The sequence below is a fragment of the Etheostoma cragini genome, chromosome 11 (assembly GCF_013103735.1).
Source record: "Etheostoma cragini isolate CJK2018 chromosome 11, CSU_Ecrag_1.0, whole genome shotgun sequence".
Lineage (NCBI taxonomy): Eukaryota > Metazoa > Chordata > Actinopteri > Perciformes > Percidae > Etheostoma > Etheostoma cragini.
In genome coordinates this window covers 18,142,283-18,168,499 of record NC_048417.1, presented here as the reverse complement: position 1 = coordinate 18,168,499, position 26,217 = coordinate 18,142,283, and the positions used below count along the sequence as shown (strand labels likewise).

The 26,217-nt window shown below is 38.3% G+C and overlaps 1 protein-coding gene across 1 annotated transcript in view; it reads left to right on the top strand.

Moving 5' to 3' along the window:
• The window catches only part of cps1 (carbamoyl-phosphate synthase 1, mitochondrial), a 75,628-nt gene that overhangs the window by 44,183 nt on the left and 5,228 nt on the right, over nt 1–26,217 (top strand). The window contains exons 28-39 of the mRNA XM_034885471.1: nt 2,689–2,764; nt 4,439–4,516; nt 7,738–7,845; nt 8,095–8,184; nt 8,821–8,991; nt 15,128–15,202; nt 15,328–15,426; nt 17,709–17,768; nt 17,955–18,067; nt 20,551–20,680; nt 20,795–20,987; nt 24,411–24,420. Coding sequence (XP_034741362.1) covers nt 2,689–2,764; nt 4,439–4,516; nt 7,738–7,845; nt 8,095–8,184; nt 8,821–8,991; nt 15,128–15,202; nt 15,328–15,426; nt 17,709–17,768; nt 17,955–18,067; nt 20,551–20,680; nt 20,795–20,899 — 1,105 coding nt within the window. The 3' untranslated portion in view covers nt 20,900–20,987; nt 24,411–24,420. The remainder of the gene's footprint in view (nt 1–2,688; nt 2,765–4,438; nt 4,517–7,737; nt 7,846–8,094; nt 8,185–8,820; nt 8,992–15,127; nt 15,203–15,327; nt 15,427–17,708; nt 17,769–17,954; nt 18,068–20,550; nt 20,681–20,794; nt 20,988–24,410; nt 24,421–26,217) is intronic.

The following is a 26,217-nucleotide window of genomic DNA, read 5'->3' as shown; positions in this document are numbered from 1 at the left end:
ATATATTATATATATATATATTATATATATATATACAGTGATTGATTGCACACAACACTCTTTGGCAAGTACAAATCTCTACTTTAAATCATTTTGGGGTGTCTTTTTCAATGTTATACCATTTGAAAAATTGAAGCGATTTTGAAACAGTATTGAGTAAAAGTTGACATATTCCAAGCTGGGATTGTCCATCAGCATACATTCCTTTAATTTTAGTCAAAATAATTCCTAATTTCTGCTTTTCTAACTGAAACATTAGGTATCGTTTCCTATAAATTAGGTTTATTAACCATAAATTCCAAAAATAACTGTAAAGCTAAAGTTAATAAGTTAGTGTTACGTAGTGTTGAAAACGTCAAAAAGAGTCAAAAGTGTTGACAAAAGGGACAAAAACGTAAGAAATTGTTAAAACATCAATAAAAAGCATCAACAAAAGTGTTGATTTTCAATTTTGACGGGAAGACAACACAAGAGTTAAAAGTAAACTTTCCATTCAGAATCTTATTGGCAATCATTTCGGCGTCACATGCTCGCCATCCACACAAGACGTAATGTTAGCCTACTACTCTTTGGCCGGCTCGCAAGCTCAAACAAGTGTGTGCCCCGTGCCAGTTGTTTTGTTTCCGGTCTGGCTAGATCCGGTGTGGTGTTGTAGTTTTTTTAACGTCACTAGTTGTTGCAACAGCATGTGAAAAAAACTACAGTTTGCTAGGCGATACAAAAATTGACGTTGTTGTAATGGGTTTGCGTTAACGCCTTTTAATAACGCGTTTAACTGAAAGCTCTAGGATGTCAAATCCGACCTCCCAGCTGAGACAGGAGGTGCTTTCTGCCAAAGAGGTGCCAGGGCGCCAAGCAGCAGAGTCTGTGAAGCAGGGAGAACCAAGTCCTGGCTAGCCAGAAGAGGGCTACCTAAAGAAGCACTGTGATGAGCATTTGCAAGATCAGAGGAAACTGTTGAAAGGCATATTGAAGGCCCTCTGGCCACACATGAGCCAGAGCATCCTGGCCGAGAGGGCTACATCAAAGAAAAACATAGGAGGCAAAGGGTCAACATTACGGAGGCAAAAAGATCTATCTTCGCCCTGCTGAAGAGACCTCAGATTCTGTGTACGACATCTGGATGAAGCCACCACTCCCCCGGTCTAGACTCTTGATGAGAGAGGAAGTCCGCGACCTGGTTCCGCCCTGCTGGTAAAAATGTTGCCCGCAGGCTGGTCAGGCAGGGGGCTGCCCATATTAAAAGAGCCTGGGACACCTGCAGTAACTGTGCGGATCTGGTGCCCCCCTGGTGGTTTATTTGAAAGACTGTCGAGGTTTCCGACCTTACAAACACGTGCCTTCCCCTCAGGTAAGGGCAAGAAATGCTGCAGAGCCAGGTGCACAGCCCGTAGCTCCAGAACATTAATGTGTTCGAGGCTCTCATGAGCAGACCACAGGCCCTGAGCTGTTTGTCACACTGCACCCCGTCCTGAGAAGCAGGCGCCAATATGTTACACTGGTGATTAGAGTTTCAGTAATTATTAACACAAAGCGAACATGCTCACGTTAGTATTTGTGGTACATGTTACCAGTTAAGGTTGTCACCGTTACTCAGCACAGCGAAAGCGCTCAGCAAAAGCGAAACAGACAATCGCAGGAGAGGGAAGCGAGTACAGAAAATCAATCAAAATCAATCTTACCGAGTGCAGAAGTTGCCAGTGGGTTCGGAGCGTCTGTCTTGAAAGCCGAACAGCGAATACACCATCTCCTCCGTGAAGAGGGAAAAGGTGGTCAGTCTTCCTTTAAATAACAATGCCACTCCCACTCTTCACTCAGGTGATAGCTAAAGTCATGACTTTTTGTCGCCCACTGGTATAAAAATATAATTTTGACTGTTTTTAGGCAAGAAAAAAAAACATTAATAATAAACAACATAAACATTTTTTTACTCTTCATAACATCATATTCAATTCAATTCAATTTTATTTATAGTATCAATTCATAACAAGAGTTATCTCAAGACACTATACAGATAGACCACACTCCAGAATTTACAAGGACCCAACGGTTCTAGTAGTCTCCTCCAGAGCAAGCAACAGTGCATATGTGGAATAGTATTAAAGACATTTCTTTTAAAGGATTGAATTCATTTGAACTGTTCAACAATTCACAGAACAGGCATGCAGAAACTAGGTGGCATCCAAGTCAAGGATATACACCTGAATGTAAATGCATATGAATCACAAATGAAGCGTCAGTATTTATTTTGGGGTTGGACATATGTCTGCCTCTGAGCAACAGATAGCTAAGCAATAAAAATCTGACCCAAGCATTTGGCTTTTCTCTGTCCTGTTTCTCTCAACCCCTCCTTTTGAAGTCTAGAATCAAAAATAACAACCACCACATCAAAACCAGCCTAAATCTGTTGTTTTTTAATGACTAAGCTCTGAACTCGTTTTCAAGAGCCTGGAGTGCTTTTCGACCTAAATAGCTGTTCTTCTCTCTCTCGCTCCTTATTTTGACTGTTTCTAGACCTTATTCCCGATGGTAATAGTGATGCAATGGAGAGATAATGAGTGTTTTTAACGATCATTTGAAGCTTGTATGTTCTAGTCTTTGCCTGCTTCTCTTCCTCTCCTGTGGCCTTGTGCGTTCTCTCCCTCACTCTCTTTTCTCTCTCTCCTTCTTCTGCTTGCATCTCACCAGTGGCTCTGCGATGAACGTTGTTTATGGAGAAGAGGAGATGAAACGCTTCTTGGGGGAGGCAACTCAGGTGTCCCAGGTGAGATCACTGTTAACTCTGTGTGTGTATGCCTGCACATGTGAGAGAGAAATATTGCCTCAATACTGTAAGTCACACCTTGGCTTTTCATTTTTCCCTTGCCTTGAATTGTATTGCATTATCATGTTAGGACAAGTGCCCATTCTCTCTTTCTCTCGCTCACACACACACACACACACACACACACACACACACACACACACACACACACACACACACACACACACACACACACACACACACACACACACACACACACACACACACACACACTTCCGCATTGCATTCTCTTAACTGGTGCTACCAGCTGTCATGGCTGACATGGCTACCAGCTGTCATCACTGATGGCTAGTATTGGGTGTGCATCTCTATTTTGACTAAATCCCTTGGTAGCTTTGAGGCACCTTGCCCCTACCTGGGACTAAAGTCATACACACATATATGTCCATGTTACACCTTCAGAACAACAAAGCAAGCCATTTAATAGTAGTTTCACAGGTTTTATAAGAGCAATAATGCAATACTCTTCTGTTATATTTAACTCCTACACCTTGTGCACACAGCAAAGTCTTTAAGGTATTTGAATAGTGACACATTATTTTTGTTTTTGATGGCTGTGTATCTCAGCACATTGGATTCAAAGTGAACATAGACCATCAGGTAAAGTGAGGACCTTTGGCTTTTATCTAAGGGGTGAGCAGTGTAGGAATTGAGTAGGAATTCCAGTGTAGGAATTGTAAAAATTTTAACACAAAGTCCTAATTTTAAGACATCAAATGTAAGTTGACCAATTGAAAAAAAAGACATTATAGTTAATATTTGGTTTCAATTCGTTTTCAATAAATAGAGTTTATTGTTTGAAGTCTATGATCCATACACATCAGCAGGCACTTCCCTGGAGATGCTTTGCCCTGGTTGGACTGCAAACATCTTCACTTTTGTTTGTTTTGCCTACAGGCTATTGTTGAGAATAGGGCTGGCCAATGGAACGACATTATATAGATATCATGATATGACACTAGATATTGTCTTAAATTTTGTATATCGTAAAATCGTAATATATTAAGGGTTGTCTTTTCCTGGTTTTGAAGGCTGCATTAGAGTAAAGTGATGTCGTTTTCTGAGCTTAGCAGAATGTTCTAGCTGTTCTATTATGTGCCTTTGCTTTGTCATGAAATCCACATTTCTGGTGATTGTGAAAAATCTCATTGTGTAAATAATATTTTTTTAAAGCACCAATTGTCATCCTACAATATTGTTGCAATATTGACATCAAGGTATTTAGTCAAGAATATTGTGATATTTAATTTTTTCCGTATCGCCCAGCCTTACTTGAGAAAGTGAGTCACAGGCAGAGTTGGATTGGGATCTGGTAACAGACATGACTATTCAAGAACATTAAACTGATAAAATGATGATGCAAACAAAAACTCATTGGTTGCTTTAGCTGAGCAGAAGTATTTTCTGTATTCAAGTGAGCACACTCAAAAGTTAGCTTTGAGTCTTTGCTAGATTTCAAATCCGTTGTGTTAGAGCACAGAGCCAAGATAACAATCTTCATTAAATACAATTTTAAAGACTGCAATACACACAAAAGGCAACCACCTCGTTCAGGCGGGGGGTTTTCCATGGTAAATAATTGATAGAATAACCATCCTGCCGTTTTTCTTCCAGGAGCATCCAGTGGTTATCACCAAGTTCATCAGAGGTGCCAGGGAGGTAGAAGTGGATGCTGTGGCAAAAGGTGGCAAGGTGAGATATGACTGACATGTTCTGTCTAGTTTTATCTAGTTTTATGAGCTTTATCTTTACTCTTCTTAATACCACTGTGTTGCCACACTGTGTATGTGAAGAAGCATTGCCTTTGCAGGTTAAATATGCAACATGCACCAGGCGGATTATTTTCTGCATGCAATAATTACTTGAAGCGCCAGAAGATAAAAAGGGAGTGTGATATTATTTAGAATAGGACTTGTTAGTAATTATCTTCTACATATTGTTTCATAATGTTGCACAGTGTAACAGCCTGGAAAACATTATTTGTATCTGCTTTTTATTCATATTGACACCCTGTTTGACCATATTTTTTATTTATTTATAACAGTATCATTGCTATCTCTGTAGCCTGGCATTATTTAGTCAGTTTAAATGGAGATATTGAACCCAGTAGATGAATAAAGTGGAAGTAATCTCATTCATCTTTGGCAAAAAGTCATTACAGCCCAGACAGATCTGATTGGGAGAATGAAATACATTAAAACCAAAATGCAGAAAAGGGGTGATACTAAATTAATTTTTCTTTTTAGATAAGATCAGTTTAGGCCATATTGAAATGATTCTTGTTCAATAAACTGTCCATATCTGATTGATGTGCGCCACAGATTTGTCATTTTCTTTGGCTTTGAAGTTTCTTCGGCTCTCTGTTGCTCTGTTATAAAATATACAATGCTATTGTTCACCTTCATTTGTTCCACAGAATTATTAGAAAATTCCAAAATAAAACAATGTGGTACAATGTTTGTAATGTTGTAAAATTCAGAAAGTTTTCTGCATAATATATTGTATGTATATAAAATATGTGCAGAGTGTGACACTAGATGGCGGTTTTCAAATTCATCTGTTGAAGGGGTAAAGTTCCCCCATGCTCATCTTCAATCTCAAGCCCTTTAAGTCCCCAATTCCTCTCCTCGATTCCTCACCTTGTTACAGTATATTATATAGGCTACACACAAACACACTATTATTAATGTGTGGATCAGCTCTAAATATGAATCCGCCTGTAAGCTTCCACCAATTCACACACTTGAATGCATTATTTTCTCTGATTAAGAGACCCGTCTGGACAGGCCCTGAGTGTTTTCTATAACAATTTACTTTAATGATTAGGAGAGGCTGCTTGTAAATGTTTCCATATGCGCGGTTATGTCACCCTATTTTGTTGGACATTTAAGCAGTCAAACTGACTGTTGTTATAAACTTTAAACCAAACTTTAAACTAACTCCTAATGAAGTTAAGTTGCTGTTTCTAGAAAGTCTATCTAGACGCACTTAGAAATAAAGCCGTTTGTCCGACAGCAGCTGTTGTTCCCATTTTAGACAACGTAAATAAAACAATGTTGTTGATCGTTTATTATTTCACTATTGATCATGTTCATTTATATGATCCAACCGTTTCAATCCGTAACGTTAGATTAATCATGAGGCCACAGATATTACTCTATTATCACTCTCTCCCCCTTTCTCTCTCTTTCCTCCTCTTGCTCTGTCATGCCTCTTTGTTTACATGCCACGGGTTAAAAGACTCCTGCAGAGGATACATCAGTGTATCATCGATTACAACTCCTCAGAGGCCCTCGCTCCACGATGTGCATTTTGGTAATTGCAACATGGCACACTGAGACTGATTTCGAGGTCACAAGCCTGAGGATTGAGGAGCTTCATATTTGGGAAATGACAAAGGCCTTCAGTTTAACAAGTGAATGTCAAGCATGATTTTGTGACATCAAACTAGTGCGACAGCCAATCATGTTCATTATGCAACTTACACATTCACTAGTACGGCAGCCAATCAAGGTCCAGAATGTAACTTACACATGCCACATGTGATGTTGAAACATGAAACCTCCAGTGGACATACATTTTTCAGTGAAGGAGACATCTTGTGTCCAGTAGTGAAATGAACAATATTTGAATATTCATAGATTCTGGATATTTCAATGACTTCTTCACTTTTTGGTGTGAAGAAACTATATTATACAGTAATAATTATTCCAAAAAAAGTAATCTGATTTTACTTATTTTCAAACATTTATTTTATTATTCCTCAATTTAAAGATGCACAAATTCTGGTTCTCTTTTTCTGTGGGGTGTTGAAAGACATTCTGGGAAAATGTAGGAAAATTGCCTGAAGAAATAGATAAGGCACATGTAGGGAGCATACAGAAAAAGTAAATTGCTAAATTTAATTTTAACATTACTCTTGAGGCAATATGGAATCTCTCAGAGGGATCATTCCTGTACATTAACAACAGTCACTTAACCATAAGCTGGTTTTGAAAACTTACACAGCTGTGTAATTGTTTGCATAATAAGTTGCATCAGGCAAAAGAGCCACCTAAGTACTTGTCCTCAACGCCCGGACTGTTTTCTATTCTTTGGGGGTGGGGGGGGGGAGTCATTTCAAGGGTGTTAGTTAGAACGTGGGCAATCCAGTTGTATAGTAGATTTTCTTTCTCTACTTTCCCTGAATACAGTCCCTTCTTTATCTTCAGTATCACATTAACAAGCTGTCCATTCATTGAATACCAAATCGGCCTCATTATTTGTGTGTGTGTGTGTGAGTCCGTGTGTGAGTCAGAGATAATATGTATTAATTACAGGCTCTATCTGAAGAGTGCTAATGAATGCTGTGGTTAGCAGCAGTTTAAATGAGCTAATGACACGGGCAGCTCATTTACAGACACACACACTCGCTCAGAGTTCCTTGGTGATACAAATCTCCTTTCCCGTGGTTGAAGAGTTGGAAGTTATTCTTTTGACACTGCACATCAGCATACATTGTTTCCTACATACGTAGCCCGTCAACACATATAGTCCTGGGCAGACTTTTAATTTGACTCAACACTCACTGTTTTTGAACTGGCTCACTATATGTTGACACTGTGTTTTCATATATATATTTTGCACTGTGACATACTGTAGTTAAACACATAACATATAAAAACTGAATGCCTTCTAAGTCTGAAAAATGTTCATCAGAGACAGGATGATGTGAAAGTAGAGGATTGTATGGATGGAAGTAAGGATTTCTGTCACTTATTAATTTCAGTTCAAACTATTTTATTTATCCCTAAAAGGGTAATTCAATTTTGCAGTCAACCAATCACATAAAAAAACAGAAAAAAATAAATTCATAAATGAAACCAACATATCAGAAGCTAAGTGAGACATAATCACTGTGTGTCTGTGTCCAGGTGCTGGTCCATGCCATAACGGAGCATGTGGAAGATGCGGGGGTACACTCCGGAGATGCCACTCTAATGCTACCAACCCAGACTATTAGCCAGGGGGCGCTAGAAAAGGTAAGTTAACTCACCCTTAGCATTTACACTCGAACCATATCAATTATACTATCATGTTTTTATTGACCCGATTGATATTCCATGGCAAACCAGTAGTTTCTCTTATATGTTATTTGCATTTAAACCACAAAGTACATAATGCAAAAAAAATGCTCTCCATTTGTCTGTTTAGAGATACTATGGGAAAAAACTGGTCAAGACAGCCTTACAAATATTGTATCTGTGTGTTCTTTTTTTTATTGCTCTCAGGTTAAGATTTCCACCCGGAAAATTGCGCAAGCATTTGAAATTTCGGGGCCCTTTAACACTCAATTTCTGGTTAAAGGCAATGATGTTATGGTAGGTAAATAACTCTTGAGGCATGATTAAATGATAGATCGACATTTTAACACCTGGATACAGCAAATGAAATCACCTTGTGTTCACAGTAATTTGCTAAGGTGGATGGATTTTATGATCAATGTTGTTGCCTTCAGTTTTGAAGTTCCAGCTACAACACCCAAACAAGAAATGTGCATCTACTTAATCTGGCCGTTTGTACAATACAGGGCTGTAGTCAAGACCACTTTAGTCGAGTCCAAGACAAGTCCAAGACTAGGACTAGTCGAGTCCAAGTCAAGACTGAGTCTAAAAAGGTTCTAGTCCGAGTCCAGGACAGAAAAAATATCTTATGCATTACGTGATACATGATGGGTATCAAGACGATCATTTTGGGTTTCACTTTCCATCCAATATTTGTATCAACATAATACAGACACCTGCACTCGGTCGAGATCAAATGCAATATTTTGCAAGACCAGTGGCCGAGACAAGTCCGAGTCCATGGAAAAACGGTCTTGAGCGCGGACTAGAGTACTACAGCCCTGGTACAATATGTTTGTGCTTTGGAAATTTACAAATCTACACTGGGTGTGTTTATTTTTTATTGTCTTTTTGCTTTTTGAAAATGACTGTTTGTGTTGTGTACACTTTTAGGTGATAGAGTGTAATCTGCGGGCATCACGCTCCTTCCCTTTTGTATCAAAAACAATCGGTGTGGACTTTATCAGTGTGGCAACAAAAGTAATGGTGGGAGAGCCTTTGGATGAGGCCAGCCTGCCCTCACTGGAGAATCCTATCATCCCTGTAAACTACGTAGGCATCAAGGTAAGTAGAGAAACTGAAATAACTGTTTAAAGAACTGCGTAACTGGCTTACTTCAATCTTTATTCCTTTTATTTCAATGTTTTTTATAGAGCAGAGATTTCTTTCAGGTGTCAATAAGGAATACGTTTTGATTTTGTTAAAGATGTGTTTACATTAGGAACTGTGTAATATTTTGCATTATAGCATGGTAGTCATATTGGCAGGTAAAGCCTAATGTGAGTACAAAACATACATGGGGCATTTGGCTAACCACCATTTTTAGGTTGACCCATTACCGCTTTTCTTGACAGCACAAACATAACGATATTGAAGTCTGGAAAAACCTCACATACAGAAAAAAAAAAAAAACTGTCTCTTTAATTATGTGTGTAAATGCTTGTGAATTATACATTCCTAAATAAATCATTTAGCCTTCTAGTTTATTTACCTATTTGTCAAGATCCAATTCCTCCATAAGTAAAATGCCTCTTTAGTGTTGTCCCAGGCACACAGTGTACAAGTAAGGTCTAAAAACCAACTTTGCCCTGTGCTCCATCCCGAAAGACAAGGCTGGAATGTAGAAATTAGTACTGTCAGTTAAACGCGTTGAACTCATTTTAACAGCGTCATTTTTTAAATATATAAAAACTAGATTAACGTTTTTTTTGGCCTAGCAAATTTTGTAGGTTTTTACACATGCTGTTGCAACAACTAGTAACATTACAACACCTCAAAACAGGCATGCTGCACACACTTATTTGGGCTTGCGAGCCAGCCAAAGAGTAGTAACGTTACATTTTGAGTGGATGGCAAGTGCAGGACGCCAAAATGGATGCCAAGAAGATTCTGAATGGAAAGTTAATGTTATGATGTAGTGGAATCAGGACACAAAAGCAGAGAAGACAAGCAGGCAGTGGAATGAGTAGTCAAAGTGGCCGAGACACAAGGAGTCCAAAGAAGCACAAAAGTCCAAAACCTCAAATAACCCCAAAAAAAGTTTCAAGGAATAAGGAAACCAAAAAACAGGAACACTGACACAGATAAGACTCACAAGGAAGGGTAACGTGGAACACACCATCTGGAATGCACAAACTCACAAAACAATCTGACAAGAGACAATGGGAGCACAGACACTAAATACACTGGGTAACGAGATAAAGAGAAGCAGGTGACAAAAGGGCTGGGAAACAGGTGGAAAACATCAGGTAATCACAGGAGCGGGAAAACGCAGGAAGTAAAACTAAAGACAAGACAGCCCAGAAAACAAGACTATCAAAATGAAACAGGAAACAGAACATACAGACACTCAAGGGAAAGACAACACGAGACAGGAACTATAACTCAAGACTGGGGAGGAAACTAGGACACAAGCACAAAGAGACGAGACAGAACCAAAATACCAAATAAGGAGGAACAAAATACAAAACCATAACAGTTACATTTTTAGACAAGACCAAAGTGATCTGTGTGTTTTGTTGTTGTGAACTGAGCGATCATCGCAGCACGTCCAGTCTGAAATACCACTTGATGACAAAACACGCAGCTGAATTATCTCTCCCCCCCCCTTGCCAAAGTATTTTTTTCTCATTTTTATTGACGGACAGTGTTACATTGTGTGAGAGATTATTTCCCAAGTGAGAGTGTTATTGTGAAATTGAACCCTACAGTAGGCTACATGCCTATGTTGTTTTTAATTTAAATTTTTTTTTTCCCAAAGCAAGCCAGGCCACTATTTCATGTTGATAAGAGCATTACAATGAGAAAAAATAATGGGACAAAAGAAATCAAGAGACAGTTAATTAATTGCAAGTTAGCTATGACATTAACACAATTAATCGCGATTAATATTTTAATCGTTTAACAGCACTAGTAGAACGTAACACTGGCTCCCCGTTTATGGCTGGGCTTACCTGTCGAGCAGGTTTTACTTTTCACCTTTTAGGATTAAACATCTTGTGGTGTCGAAGGATTTTTAATAATATACAATATGTTTCAAAGGTAAAGTTCAAAGTAATTTTCTCTCAAAGATTTGAGAGATTTAATGAGCACAAAAACAATAGCGAGTTTAAAGGTAATAACTACTTTAAAATGTTTCTTGCAAGTCCTAATAACCATGTCTCCGAACTTCTTACAGCCTGATGTATTATGTATGGTTGGATAATGACTTCGTATGTAAAGGGTCTTACATGTACTGTATGATATCTTAATAGATATTGTCGGTTCCGCTAGTACAGCTTCCATTGGATCACATTACAAAGACAGCAATTACTGCTCTACCTAGGCGTGATGGGGAGGGGGTTGGAGTCGTAAGTTCTTTCTGGGAGGCTTACTTCTTAGATTGGGTATGAGAGAGTTTACGTGTCGCCAGCTGTTCCAAAGCTATTTTTTCCAAAGTAATTTCTCCCTCTAATTACAACAGAGCTGCTGTAACAATGGCTGTAGTTTGGAGCCAATCACGCAGGTATAATCCCCCACTCTTCCTCACCACCTAAAGTTTTCAATTTCTACTCTACACAGTGGTGAGGAATAATAATCAGAGCTCTGAATACTCAAGACGCGAGGCTTAAAAGACTTCCAGAATTTACTTGGAGTCTATGATACAGACTTTACACCCCCTGACATACAGGCCTTGCTGGAAACCTTGGCACAATATATGACAATTGTTTAAAAAAGTAGTGCTAGTTTCTTTCTTCCTGAGTAACACGTTAGTGCTGCCCCAACATCAAGCCACACCTGTAAACGCACTGTGATGTCTGAAACCATTATCCAGCCCTAGTAGCCTGAAGTGTGTGCCATCAGCCTGTATCCACACTGTATCATCATCACAAGGCACAAGTCATTGCCATCCAGAGAGACCAGCTTCATTTATCAGTCTCATTTCCTCTCATCCTGTTGCTCTTGCTGTCTTTTTCTCTCTCTCTGATGTTGTTTTCTTTTCACTAACAAGTCCCCATTGTTTAATTTCTGTCTCTATATACAAACTCATAGGAACATAAAACATGAAAACTTTTGAGGAGGAGGAAATGGATTTAGTGGTTTGGTGTCCCCAGTACGCACTTATTGTCTAAAGTAGAATAACTTCCAACGTGTTGCATATGTTGTCCCCTCGAGCGTGGCATGCAAGACATTATGGTGACTTCTGAAATAGATACATTTTAAGCCCAATTACTCTAGAAAAAGACATCCTTTAAACTTTTTAAGGTATTGGTTGAAGTTTTATCCTTTTTGTCTGACTTTCAAACAGCTACTGTACAGTGAGGATGTTAATGGTTAAGTCACCCAGTTTAGCAAACCAAAATTATTTGGTATTTAATTATTTTTATTCAGGAATTTAACCTCGAAAATACAAATAAAAAATCTGCTCGGCAGCAGCTATTTTATTATACATGGAGTCCTCCTCCCACTTAGAGAAGGATTTGACCCAAGTGTTGGTCTGTACAGTTGTGCTGTTAGTAATGTGGTTTGCTGGCACCCAGCCTGACGTGTTATGCTTGCCTGACGTGTTCGTGACAGTTAGGGCAGGATTTGGGATTTGAGACGGCTGCTTGGATTTTGGGACTGTCGTGATTTTTTTGGGGATGTCTGGTCCCCTAACCCCATGTACCCTAGCACCCACTTGCAACACCTTAGCAATGCCAAAAGAACTTACCATAGGCCCCCTAGCAACTACCTAGTAATCACAGCTCATCCTGGAATTCACACCAGAAACACGATCAAACACCTAGCATTTACCATCTAGAAACCTACCAGTAGTCACCCAGCAATGTCACAGTAATGACCTACGAAAGCTCTACCAAACCCCCACAATACCAACCATTGAGTTCTCCAATTCCAAGTGAGTTTTCAGAAGACTTAGCCTTTCTAGTTGTTTTGTTAGAATATCAAAATATCCGATTCAGTAAAAATGTGCAAATTGTTTATCACAAATCTGTAAGTACAAATGTAGCTGTTAATTTTCCATTCAGCTGCAAAGATAAAGACATTTACACAAGTGCCATTTCAGCGTCTAACAAGGCCCATAGTGAGCAACAATGGTATTTGGAAATGTCTTACTTTATTCATTTACTTCAGCTGGTACCCAAAGATAATATTGTTCATGTTGTGGAGCTTCACAATTCTGTCTGTGTGTGAGTGGGCGGTTGGTGTGGTATAGAGGGATGGGGAAGCAGGGTTTGTGTGTGTGTGTTGGTAGGATTCTGTGGTTACAGAGCCTTGGTTATTGTGTGACAGTCACATGCATTCTGTCCCAGAGACACACCATTATAACAGAGGCCCTGAGGTTTTCATTATTCTGTTCATGAAAGCTTGTGTACGGTTTTTCATTTCAGACGAATTAAATCTGTCTTTCTAACGGCTGTTGTTAGTGGTTAGTTTTTCACTTGCTTAATAGCTTAAAGTGTTGTATACAGTATTTGGTTCTACAGTTGGTATGGTGGGTAAAGGAATAGGAATAAGGTACAAATCCACTGTTTTGGCCCACAAGTAAATGTCTTTGTGGAACATTAATTTCTGTATTTTACAAATGTTGCTCTTTTTATTGTAGTTATGTGTCTCTTTCATTATTATCATTATTAAAAGTTTTCTCTCACTGTTATTCCCCGTCTGGAGGTAGGCCTATTCCTCTTCTTCTATTTAATTTGCTTTCTTGGTTTCTTTCTGTCATTTTATCTATGCATACTTCACTCTCTCTGACTCTTTGAACAAAGCCATGATAAGCGATGCTGGTTCCTTGTCTGCATTCACTTCTCTTCGTCCCTTCTCACATTAGTATGCTAACGTTACATTCAGCTGATTAGATAGCCTGCTTCAAGGATGACTCTCCCCTAGTGGCCCTTGCCTCTACGTGTGTGTGTGTGTGTGTGTGTGTGTGTGTGTGTGTGTGTGTGTGTGTGTGTGTGTGTGTGTGTGTGTGTGTGTGTGTGTGTGTGTGTGTGTGTGTGTGTGTGTGTGTGTGTGTGTGTGTGTGTGTGTGTGTGTGTGTGTGTGTGTGTGTGTGTGTGTGTGTGTATACATATGCATGAACCACACAACACCACCTCTCTCTCTTCAAGGTAATGAGGGTTGTCTGCTTTTAAATGGAGAAGTAAGAATGGCTTCCCACTTGGTGCCCCACTATTCTTAATTTGTCTGTAATACAATAACGAGAAATTTCTGTCTGCTACTCTTGTTCCTACACTTCCCTTTCAGTGATTCTGTCCTCCCCATCTCCTAAAAGTATAATTTTATCAATTCCTTTCCCTCCATTCAATTCTCTTCCCCAATTTCATTCTTTTCATCGTCCTTTAGTTATTAAGTTTATCTCTCCTGTCTTAACATTAATAAATTGATTTTGTTCCCTCCTTTTATTCCATCTTTTCTTCTCTGAGGTCTTCTCATTTACCCTCTTCACTTGTCATTTAGCCTTCTCTTCCTCTCCTTACTGTCTTTTTTCCTATTCTCTTTTCTCCTCCACACCCCCTCTCCTCTTCTGGCTCACCCGGCTGTTGCTCTATCACTCAGGCCACCTACTTCTTCTCAGTGTGGAGACAGCATGTCAAACGGGCTGTTAAAGAGACCCATTGCCTACAGTTTGAGAAGACTCTTTCCAGATTTTCCCTTTACTCCAGTTGTAACACTAATCGCTTCAACTGTGTTACTATACCTCTCCCTCTTTTCTAGGATGTTCCCCTAACATTTCATAGTTGAAGCAAAATTTATGGTTTGCATGAAACAAAATATATAAATAGTATTTTATTTTGTATTCATTATTAAACAGACATTAATTGCCAAAAGCATATTATGCAAGTGCCACAGGCTCCGTACACCTTTTACTTTTAAATAGTCTGCAATATATTTGTCAACTCTAGGTGGAAGCAGTGCCCTGAAATACCTTAAAATATTCCAATGGCCTTATGCCATTTATGTGGGAAATCATTCCCTACTGACTGCCATCTTCGTAATAGTTATAAGTTTCCTTTTTTTATCATGGTTAATTAACAGGGAGGTGTATTTAAGTAACAGTCATAGTCAATGGTTAACTGTCATTAGAACGGCCTTTTTGGTAAGTGGATTCAACTGACCAAATGACAGTGACTTGTAACTACTGGTTACAGCTAAAAAAAGGAGATTTACATGAAAAAATAGTATGTTGAAACAAATCCCTCCCTTCTCCCTCCAGGCACCCATGTTCTCCTGGCCACGGCTGAGGGATGCAGACCCTGTGCTTCGCTGTGAGATGGCCTCCACAGGAGAAGTAAGCCCCTTTGAGACGCACATAACCCATAGACTGTAAAAAATATCTATATTTATTTTTGATACATAGTCTTTTTTGTCACATTAGTTACTCACATGTGTTTCAATTATTGTTTTTGATTGCAGGTAGCTTGTTTTGGACCAAACATTTATTCAGCTTTCCTGAAGGCTATGCTCTCCACAGGCTTTAAGCTACCGCAGAAGGGCATCCTGATTGGGATTCAGGTAAGATGATAGCTGTGTGGAAGTCTTTGCCTCTTGTTTCCTTTTGAGGGCTCCTGCCCACAAGACACCAAATACAAATGGCCTTCTGAACAGGTGGTATAAATCTCTTAGGCAATCAGCTTCTTACAATGCCAACTTAGCACTCCCTAGTTTATTTCACACTTAATCATACCTTAAATCATGCAACGCAACTGTCATGCAACTAAAAGACAACAGTGCTCAAGTGGCATTGTGTGTGAATGACCCAGAGGTGTTAAAATATCTATCAGTGAGCAGAACTGGTCCCTCAGATGAGTAAATGTGATGGTGTTATGGCACAATGAATAAGAGATACTACCCAAACATAAAACTCAATAAGTATCCAAACGAGTAATAATCCTCACTATAAAAGATCTCAGAGTAATGAGAAACATCTCACAAAGATGACTTAATTAGCTAAGTGCTGAACAGAAGTGTTGATCTCATCAACCCAATGCAATAACCATTTACAGAAACCTCTCAATCCTTATTTTAAAATCCTCAGCTGCAGAGCACTGTACTTTTAAATGACACCACATCACATTGGTTGGAGTAATTAAGTTGTGCTGCCACCCTAGATCGCCAAATTGCGAGTTTGACTAATGCAGCGTTAACAAAACTCTCACAACACTAGCTGTATAATTGGTGCTCTTGGGGAACAGGTCCACATACCTGGGGCCACATATGCACCAACAAGGCTGCAACACTTTTCACACAGATGTTATTTACCTCCAGTATTTTTGAGAAAAGATTAAATTAGTTTTGCATACATTTTGCAATTTTGGAACGCAATCATCAATATTTTTATATTAACAATGGATTAGATTCCAACAATGATGTGAAAGGGGGAAACTCAAAGAATTATTGCTTGACTGCTTGCCTCTTCAGCTCAAAATAGCTTTTTTTTTGTCTGTCAGCTAATTGTTTGGGGTTAGTCTCACCACCAACTTCATTTCCAGCAGCAACAATGATCTGCTCACTGGGCAGCACCAAACTGCAGATGGGCAAAGTTAGAAACTTGCTGGTGGAACATTTGGCAGCTAAAGAGAGAGATATTTCCCAAAAGAGCTTGTAGGAAGTAACAAAAAAACTGCTAAACGTCGTGTGAATCATAGACTTGCATTTGTTAGGTAACCAGAAATATAACTTGGTTGCCTGCCAATCGGAAGGTTGGTGGTTCAATCCTTGGCCCTGCAGTCCCATGTCGAAGTGTCCTTGGGCAAGACACTGAAACCCTGAGTTGCCCCTGATGCTGCGCATCAGAGTGTGAATGTGTGTGAGTGTTTATCTGATGAGCAGGTGACACCTTGTACGGCAGCCTCGGCCACAGTGTATGAATGTGTGTGAATGGTGAATGTTTCCTGTATGATGTAAAAGCACTTTGAGTAGTCGTCAAGACTAGAAAAGCGCTATATAAATGCAGCACATTTACAACTCCAAACAAATGCTACAGTTGTAAATTGGCAGCTGTTTGGCTTACTACTTTCAATAGCTTTTTGTTGGCAGTTATGTTTTTCAACTGGTTTTAACTGCCCTGTTATGCCCCAGCCCCTAAATGCCCAAACATATCTGTTAATGCAGGTATTTACTGCAATACTCATTGGTCGCATCATTTGACAGAAGTTAATTTACGCTCATAGCACACACTGAATACATCATACTGACATGCTTTGTGTCATGTAACACAGACATAGTAAGGTAGGCTGCAGAATATACAAAGAATATCGTACCATATCCCTGTGGGTTTTGTGAAACCGTAGTCATTTTAGCAAGCATGTTGTTTAATTAGCTAGAGGGCACCCAGTTTAAGCATAGCAGCAAAAACTCAGGAACAGGAGTTTTCAGCACTTTCAGTAGATTTTGTGGAATTTATTAAGTGGGTCATTTGAAGTTGATGTCTAACAACATAAATGCATTACAAAATGTATTTTCTTTTTTTCCTTTCTTTGCATCCTATGTAAAAAAATCTACTCCATAACACACCATATCGTTCATTCTCTGTTAAGGAACCTGTTGATAAAATTCAATAGATATATGTACTGCAAGTAAAGAGGTCTGACCATTGCACAAAATGACTACTGGTTTGAAAAGGGGACCAAGAGATGAGATATTTAAAACTAAATAGGTGAACTGTAAGTGATGGACTTTTTCTCCTACATTCCTACTACCATTTTGGATAAAAAGAGAAAACAACATGAAAAACACTTCTTTCCTCTGTATTTCTAATCCTGCTTTTTGTTTCTTTCTGCTGTCTTCCTATCCAGCATTCGTTCCGACCTAATTTCTTGGCTACAGCACATCAGCTGAAAGAGGAAGGATTCAAGGTGAGTGGGGAAAGCTTGTATGACGTCTCATTGAAAATCGGATTTTTAATTCTTGTTGATGGAGCTTCCTGCTTCTTTTGCTTTTCCTTTTTATGAAAAGTTAAAAAAATTATTTACATTAATCCCCTCAATATTTTTCATGACATACTGTTTATTATGTGTTGTTGCCTTATTTCTGTCCTCTAGCTCTATGCTACTGAAGCCACTTCTGCCTGGCTGTGGGCCAATGATGTGCCTGCCACTCCAGTTGCCTGGCCCTCTGATAAGGGAGGAGACACCAGTCTGCCCAGTATTAAGAGGTTGGGAAATACTTTTGAACACTAAATGGATGTTTAATGTGTGACACATTCAAGGAAACATGGAAAACAAAGCCAGCTAATGTGAAACTCTGAGGCTAAGCAATGCTTATGGCTTCCTGAGGCAGTGCTTACAGTTTAGTGCAATTGCTAGACGACCGTGGGCACAACTGGAGTCACATGTGCAAAACTCTAACTACAGTCTGCACAGTTCATTTGGACCAAACTCTAACTCCTTTTTCATTGCTTGAAAACTGTTTTCAAAACTCTACACACATATGCCATGGCTTAACCACAACCTGCACAGCACTGTGGACTTAAATCACTTTGTTCAAATGCTAACACACAGCTGTCAAAACTGTTAAGAACACATTCAAAACAGAATAGATTTCAGTCTGGTGCCTCTCAAACACTGCTGATTGCAATTTTAGCTGAAAGCCTAAGCAGGTGTCTTGTTTATTACTTGTTACCGAACATATACCGTATTTATATAGGGAAAGCTCTGAAAAGCTTTTTTTGTATACAAACACCAAATAACAATAAAACAGTTTTACGTTTGAGAGAAACAAGTAAACAAGCAAACATTCCAATATGCCCAGGTAAGGAAAAACACTAAATCTTTAAATTAGTTAAAAATACGATCTTACTGTTTTTCAGAAAGTAATGGAGGTGAAAGCAATGGAAACACATTCATTAGTCTTTAGAGATGATGCAGACATCCAGTGTGATGAAGAAAACTAGCTGCATGATGCTGGAGAGAGGCAGAATTAGTCAAACTATTCTTTGTTACTGTAATCTACCTTTTAGTTTCTTTTCCAGTAAATCCATTAATTACTAGAGACAAAATACTTTAATTGAAGCAATCTGATGATTTTCATTCCTTCTTGTTTACCTTACTTAAAAATTGGTATATTATGAATCTATATATTTTCTTTAAAGAAACTACTGAGTAGTGTGAAGTCACTCAAAGTATTCAAACGGTAAAGATGAGAAAGTTAATATTTTTTAAATGCTAGTGTTTTACCCAGTGTGTTCTGAGTGACAATGTGTGTAATCTAGACGATTGTTCATAGTGTTTGGCTGCACTGAGCCTGTTTTGAGACGTGTGTTAAGACTTATGTTGCTTTGAATGTGTTTTGTAGGTGACTGTAAACTGTAGTTTGAGTTTTGCACATGTGTCTTCAGTTGTGCCCACTGTTGTTTAACAATTGAAAACATCGTGATATACTGCTTTAAAGGACACAGCCCCTTTTATTATCTCTGTAATATGCTGATGAGAACAAAGAAGATGTAGCGGATGTCTAAAATGCATTAGCCAGAATTAGGGCTTGAATAGGATTGATGAGGAAAGTCTTCTCAGAGAAATGTCAAGTCAAGTTTGTGGAAATGAGAAAAGTAGCTGAAGCATCTTGGTTTGCATTTGAACATGGCCACCAATAAAGTAAACATTTACCTTGTACTTTTTTTCATCATTTAAACTAGCTTAACTTGAGATTTTAGTTGATTGCACTGTAAGTGAAGCTAACTCCATTTCTTCCAGTCATTGTTCAGGTGTAAAAAGAAGAGAAAGTTTTGTTCTAGCAACATAGAATAATTGTAGCAGGCTGACTGCCATTTTCAGGTAATTATTCCACAAACAAGTTGTGATCATGCTATAATGAAACCGTCTGGACCATATGTTTGGGAATGAGCTTGTGAAGAAGAGGACGTAAAGGGAATTTAAAAGTTCTAGACCAAAACAACACAAAGACAGATACACACAGGGCTGGCAGGCATCAGCTGTACGAGGTTGCATAGAGGCCAACTCGTTGTAGAAAGGAACATGACCTTTGTTGTTACCATTGTCTGTCCTTCATATTTTCTTTTAGAATTCAGCCCTAATTCTGTGCTGTTTGTCAAAGGCCTTTAAATGAAAAAGACATCACAGCCAGGGCTTTACTCTGTGTGTGTGTGTGTGTGTGTGTGTGTGTGTGTGTGTGTGTGTGTGTGTGTGTCTGTGTCTGTGTGTGTGTGTGTGCGTGTGTGTGTGAGAGAGTGAGAGAGCAAGAGAGTGAGAGACTGAGAGACCGACAGAAAGAGATGATATAAATATTTAAGAGGCAAATTATATTATTTTAATTATTATTTTTTTTTACAAATTTATGTGAAATATCTGATTTTCTTAATCCGCTGTTATGCTCGCTGTTATTTTTTGCTGGGCAGGTCGCACACAATCAGCTTGTCTAAGCTGGTTTGACAGAATCAGTTAACAGTTTTATAAAAGGGCATCAGCCAATGGTGCACAACTGTGTGGACTACAGAAGCAAATCAATGCGTTGAAAGTGGCTAACAGCTGCAAAGGGGCACATAGTTAAGGGTTGATATTCAATGGGATCAAAAATACAAACTCTAATAACAGGTTTGATTCAACTGTATAATGACAAATATTGCATAGTGTGCAACATGACTTGTGTCTAATTATGTTGTCTCCAACACTGTTTTTATAGACTCATCAGCGAGGGTCATATTGACCTGGTGGTCAACCTGCCCAATAACAACACTCGCCAGCTGAAGGATAACTTCCTCATCCGAAGAATGGCTGTGGACCACGGCGTTCCCCTCATCACTAATTATCAGGTCAGCAAATGTCACACTACTAGTGACTGGGGAAAAACTTACATTTACATACATATGTCTGTCTCTTTCACTTGACATGCTTCAGCTTAATGGTTTTTTTTCTGCGTATATTAGGTGGTGAAGCTGTTTGCAGAGGCTATTCACCATGCAGGTGACCTTGACACTACCAGCCTCTTCCACTACCGGCAGAAGCAACGGGCGGCTGACCAGCAGGGCTAATGGATGCTTCCTTCCATTCCCTTTGGTTTCCTTTGTAAAACAGCATCATTAATTGTGAGGAAATATTCATAATACGGTTTCTCAAAAACCTTTAATCTTTAAAGTTTGAATAATGTAAGTGACTGCACACTAATCAACAGTTTCTATAAGGAAAATAGTGATTATAAGTTTACTTTGTCTGTTGTAATTTATGTAATTACTGGAAAAAAGGTTACAAACTAAAGGTAATTGATAACAAATAGCATTGGATGTCCTGGCTATTCAATAAATACAAATGAACGTGGTGTTTGCGTTGCTTCCACCACCCATTATTTTCGGAAAAACAGTAAGTGTATACTTTTACAGTAGTAAAAGGTAGTGTTTTCATGTTTCAATAGCTGTGTGTGTAACCTCCGACATCTTACTTGGACATATTGGTATATTTGCTCTTTTACCTGTACACTGTATGGTGTATAACTGTTTGATTCTTATTTGGTGTTTTTTTATTTCCCACAAAAATATCTGAGCTTTCCCTATACACAGTTTGTATTCACTATCAAGTCTAAAACAAGACACCTGCTTCGGCTTTCAGCCAAAATTGCAATCAGCAGTGTCTGAAGTGCACCGAGCTTAAATCCTTTCTGTTTTGAATGCGTGGTTAACAGTTTTGACAGCCGTGTGTTAGCATTTGAACAAAGTGCTGTAAATCCACAGTGTTGTGCAGGTTGTGGTTAAAGCTATGGGATAAGTGTGTAGAGTTCAGAAAACTGTTCAAGCAATGAAAAACAAGTTTGGTCCACGTGAACTGCTGCTGTGCCGACTGTAGTCCAGTTGTTCCCACTGTCAACTAGCAATTGCAAAACTGTAGACGAGACAAAACAAGTGTCATATTGGAGGAGGATTAACACCTGCCAAAGAAGGTTTTCATAACCTGCCAATCCAAATGTTCCTATTAATGGATTATAAGTAAGCCATAAAGCATTGCATGAAATATTATTAATAAATCGTTACAACCTCTAACCCCCTTAATCGTGGCTTATTACAATGTAGTACCATTTTACTGATTTGAATCCATAAGAGCAGTGTTGCTAGTGTGTTAGTGAGTTCTGTCTTTCTATGAACATTTTAGTTTTAGTTTTGGGTAGCTCTGTGAATGTGATGCAATTACATGTTTCCAACTTCTTGCTGTGCCCATTCTGTTACCAAAGTTTTGGCCAGATTCCATTTTTATTCATTGTTTTTTGTTTTAGACTTCAAATGATGTGGAATTGTATTTTATAGTAGACATGTACTACATTATTGACTTTTAAAGAGCTGTACATATGTAGCTGTAACAGGTCATTCTTGATAAGAAGCAACTTTTATTTTTCAACACCAAGCTGTAAAGTTTGAAGTTAATGACAACCAATCTGTTTATATATTTGGAGTGTATATACTGTATGTTTCAGACTGAGTCTATGTGGGGAAGTGCTAAGTGCATTTAACTATCCACTGTATAACAATAATCCCTCTCTCTTACATGTTTCTGTTCATGGTTGTTATATCTGTTAGTTATGTCTTGTTTGTATTGTATAAGAATCCACTGAAACACAATGATGTCTTATTTCACATGTCTGCCTGTGTGTCATTGTGTGAATGTTTGTGTTTGTACTGGACATGCATTCAAATCGGCATGCATTACATCCAACAACTCTGCTTTAAAAAGTCCATTCACACGACACAGTACAACTGCATTGGAACGAGATGGTTTACTTTTACACACCAAGTTGAGGAATAGTTACAAGTATATAATTAATAGGGACAAGGGGTTAATTCAAAACTAGAAAATGAATTTCAGATATGTATATACTGTATGCAGTATATGTAAGAGCTGAAATACATTGCTAGAAAAGCTAAACTATTACTATCAAAACTGGAAATGAATTGACTGAAAAGGTTGAAAGAAGAAATAGTTTTATATAGTTTTTTGATTATTATCAGACACATCCACTGCATAGAACCAAAAAGCATCACCCTAAGAGCTGAGAGGTAAAATACATTGCCTGAAAAAAGGGGGCTGAACAAAATTGCATTGAAAAAGTTGCAAGATGAAATGCATTAATCACAAGCATGTTAAAAAAACAACTAGTAAGGTATGGAAAACGCCGTTTTTTTTTAATTTATGAACTGAAGTTTACTGAAAGGTACTATCAATGAAAGTAAGAGGTCCTGGAAGTTATTTAGTCAGACATAGATACTGTCATACTTTTTTTTCCCCAGAATGTTCCCTTGGATCAGAGAGGCTCCAAAATCAGGGTAGCATCTGTCGCCTTGGTCCCGCTCCATGTTCTGTTATACCATGTTCAACTGCTACACTGCAGTGCCCTGCTACGTCCTGCTGTGCCTTGTAATGCCGCACAGCGTCCTGCTATGCCATGAACTACTACAAAGAACTGCTACAGACTACTATTTTTTCTATTTTTGTTATTGCCAGTCTTCATTCTAACCCCAACCGGCCCGTCAGACACCGCCTACCAAGAGCCTGGGTCTGACCGAGGTTTCTGCCTAAAAGGAAGTTTTTCCTCGCCACTGTCGCACTGTTGCTTGCTCTGGAGGAGACTACTAGAACTGTTGGGTTCTTGTAAATTCTGGAGTGTGGTCTATCTGTAAAGTGTCTTGAGATAACTCTTGTTATGAATTGATACTATAAATAAAATTGAATTGAACTTAAGTCCTGACATTGTGTACATACAAATCTCAACAATCTCAGCTTAACTATAAGCATTTTTATTTGAGATTAAGAACAATCTTGTTTTTTGTTAACATACAGTTGCTGTTGGGGGAAAACAAGCATCATCCTGAGCTTTCTGCAAGGATACAGTTACTTTCTATGGCTCTTATGCTGAAAGACTAGGGACATGTGTGTGTGTGTGTGTCTCAAACTGCATTATTAAGCCCATCTAAATAAGCTCTCTGTTACTAACTGCAATGAATGGCCATAAAAGGCAATACTTATTAGCATGTTCAAAAAAGAAGAGTTTTAGATAAGGCATGAGCAATGCAGATGGATTGTAAGTATATGACCTGAGGTTTACTGAAAAGTACTTTCAATGAAAGTATGGTCTTTGAAGTAACTTTTATTTTGAGTATTATGGTGCTGCTATTATAACATTTCAAACGTGTGGCATGTGTCCTGAGCCACATCAAGGACCACCTACTGAACTCTGAGTGGAACTACATTTGTTTTGGCTGTATTGTCATACTTGTGTGACTATGTGCTGGGACAATATAACAAGGATCTGTTTTTTGAAAGTTCAGCAGAAGAAAAATGTTGTGACATCCATCTTTTGTCATCAAAAAGGCAGCCCATGAGTGAACTCAACTTTCCGAGGTTTGTGGGTGTAACGTTGGGTCTTCATCAGCTGTAACTTAACATGACTCCTATAAGCGAACATGAAACGTCAGGTTTGCCTTGGACCAACTCTTAGTTATGCTGTTAGTTAGACTGCCGGGGGACTTTCTTTGACACACTGAGCTCCTCTCTCCTCACTCTTTCCATCTGTGTGCATCCATGTCCCAGACACGTTCTGATTTTAATGCTTTAAATACCGTTGCTGTGCTTGCGTAACTCCCTTACCCCTCCTACCAGTTAGCCCACTTGGCCAGAGCGAATGCAAATGGAAAAAAAAGGTTTTGGGGGAGAGTAGTTAGTAGAACTGGACAATTCCTGTAACTACGTTCCGATAACTAACTGGTTGGAAAGCAGCTTATGACTGCCACTGTACTAGCCTCCAACCGGCACCGTCAGACACCGCCTACCAAGAGCCTGGATCTTCCCGAGGTTTATCCCTATTCCCTGTAAGGAGGTTTTCCTCACCACTTGAGGTTTCTGCTTAAAATTGAGTTTAACTCACCACTGTCACTTTAAATGCTTGATCTTGGGGTAATTACTGGATATGTTGTTATTGTAAATTTTAGAGTGTGGTCTAGAACTACTCCATCTGTAATATGTCTTGAGAGAACTCGTTAACTCGTTCATGATTTGATACTATGAATAACATTGAATTCAATTGAATTGAATTTGCTGTTATTGTTCATGTTACTGTCTATTGTTGTAATTTACTATCTGGGGAAAAGTGCAGTTTCATGGTGTTGGAAAACAACAGCTAGTCCTTCCAGCTGTAATCAAGCCATTTGTTGTTGTTCATAAACATCTTTATACTTCTGAGCACTTTAAATGAGGAGGACTTTTAATTCCCCCTTCAAAGAAACCTAGGAAAATCCAAAACAATATGTGGGATCAATATAATGACCTCACAATGAGCCCCATAAGACATTTCAAGTGTATTAATAAGTAACTTGTGTGGATAAAACTACAAAAACCTGGTATGCAGTGCATTCTTCTGGAAAAGTGGAAGAGGAGCTATCATGTCTTAAAGAGGCATAATATTTGTTATATGAATGGTTTTTGAATCTAAACATATGCAGAAGATAGAGACAACCCAAAAAAGGTATAAAAAACAACAACTAGAAACGTTAAACTGGATTGTTGCCATGACTGCGTAAGAACAAGGTGAAGTACTGAGAATGGTTGGAAAAATGGGAATGGTTTTAATTAGTATGAATTTAATTGAAATGTTGAATAATACCAATACAGTATTAAACAAAAGTGGAATGTTTATCCACTTTTTTGTCTTTTAAACAAAGAGTCAAATGAAAGTCAAAGTAAAGTATATCGGAAAAGTAATGAAATAAAATAGTCCAAGCATACTAGTTATTGGGGAAAATTCATGAAAAAGACATAAGAAAAGTGATAAAAAAAAGTCGTAGTTTTGTTTGCGAGATCTCGAGTTTTATTTGGGAGATCTTGTCTTTGATATGGAAGAAGAAAAAAAACAAAGTGATAAAAATACCATAGGATAGTATTTTGAAAGAAGTAATAAAATAGTCATAGTATATGTTGTATATGTAAAAAAAAAACATTAAAAAGTCGTAGTATAGTATGTAGAAAAAATTCATAGTATATAAAAAAAAGGGATGAAAAAAGTCATAGTATAGTATGTCAAAAAAGTCATGAAAATATAGCATAATATGTTATAAATAGTCATAGCATAGTATAAGCTCCTACTATCTGGTGCTATTTGGAGCAGTGTTTATAACTGAGCCACTGTGAATCAGAACAGTAAACATTAATAATGTCATGGTGTTGTGTTTGTCAAAAAGTAATAGTATAGTATGTCGAAAAAGTTATTAAAAATTCATAGTATAGTATAAAAAAAGTAATAGTTTAGTATGTCAAAAATAGTGATGAAAAACTCATGGTGTATAATGTAGAAAACAATCATACTGAGAATCAAACC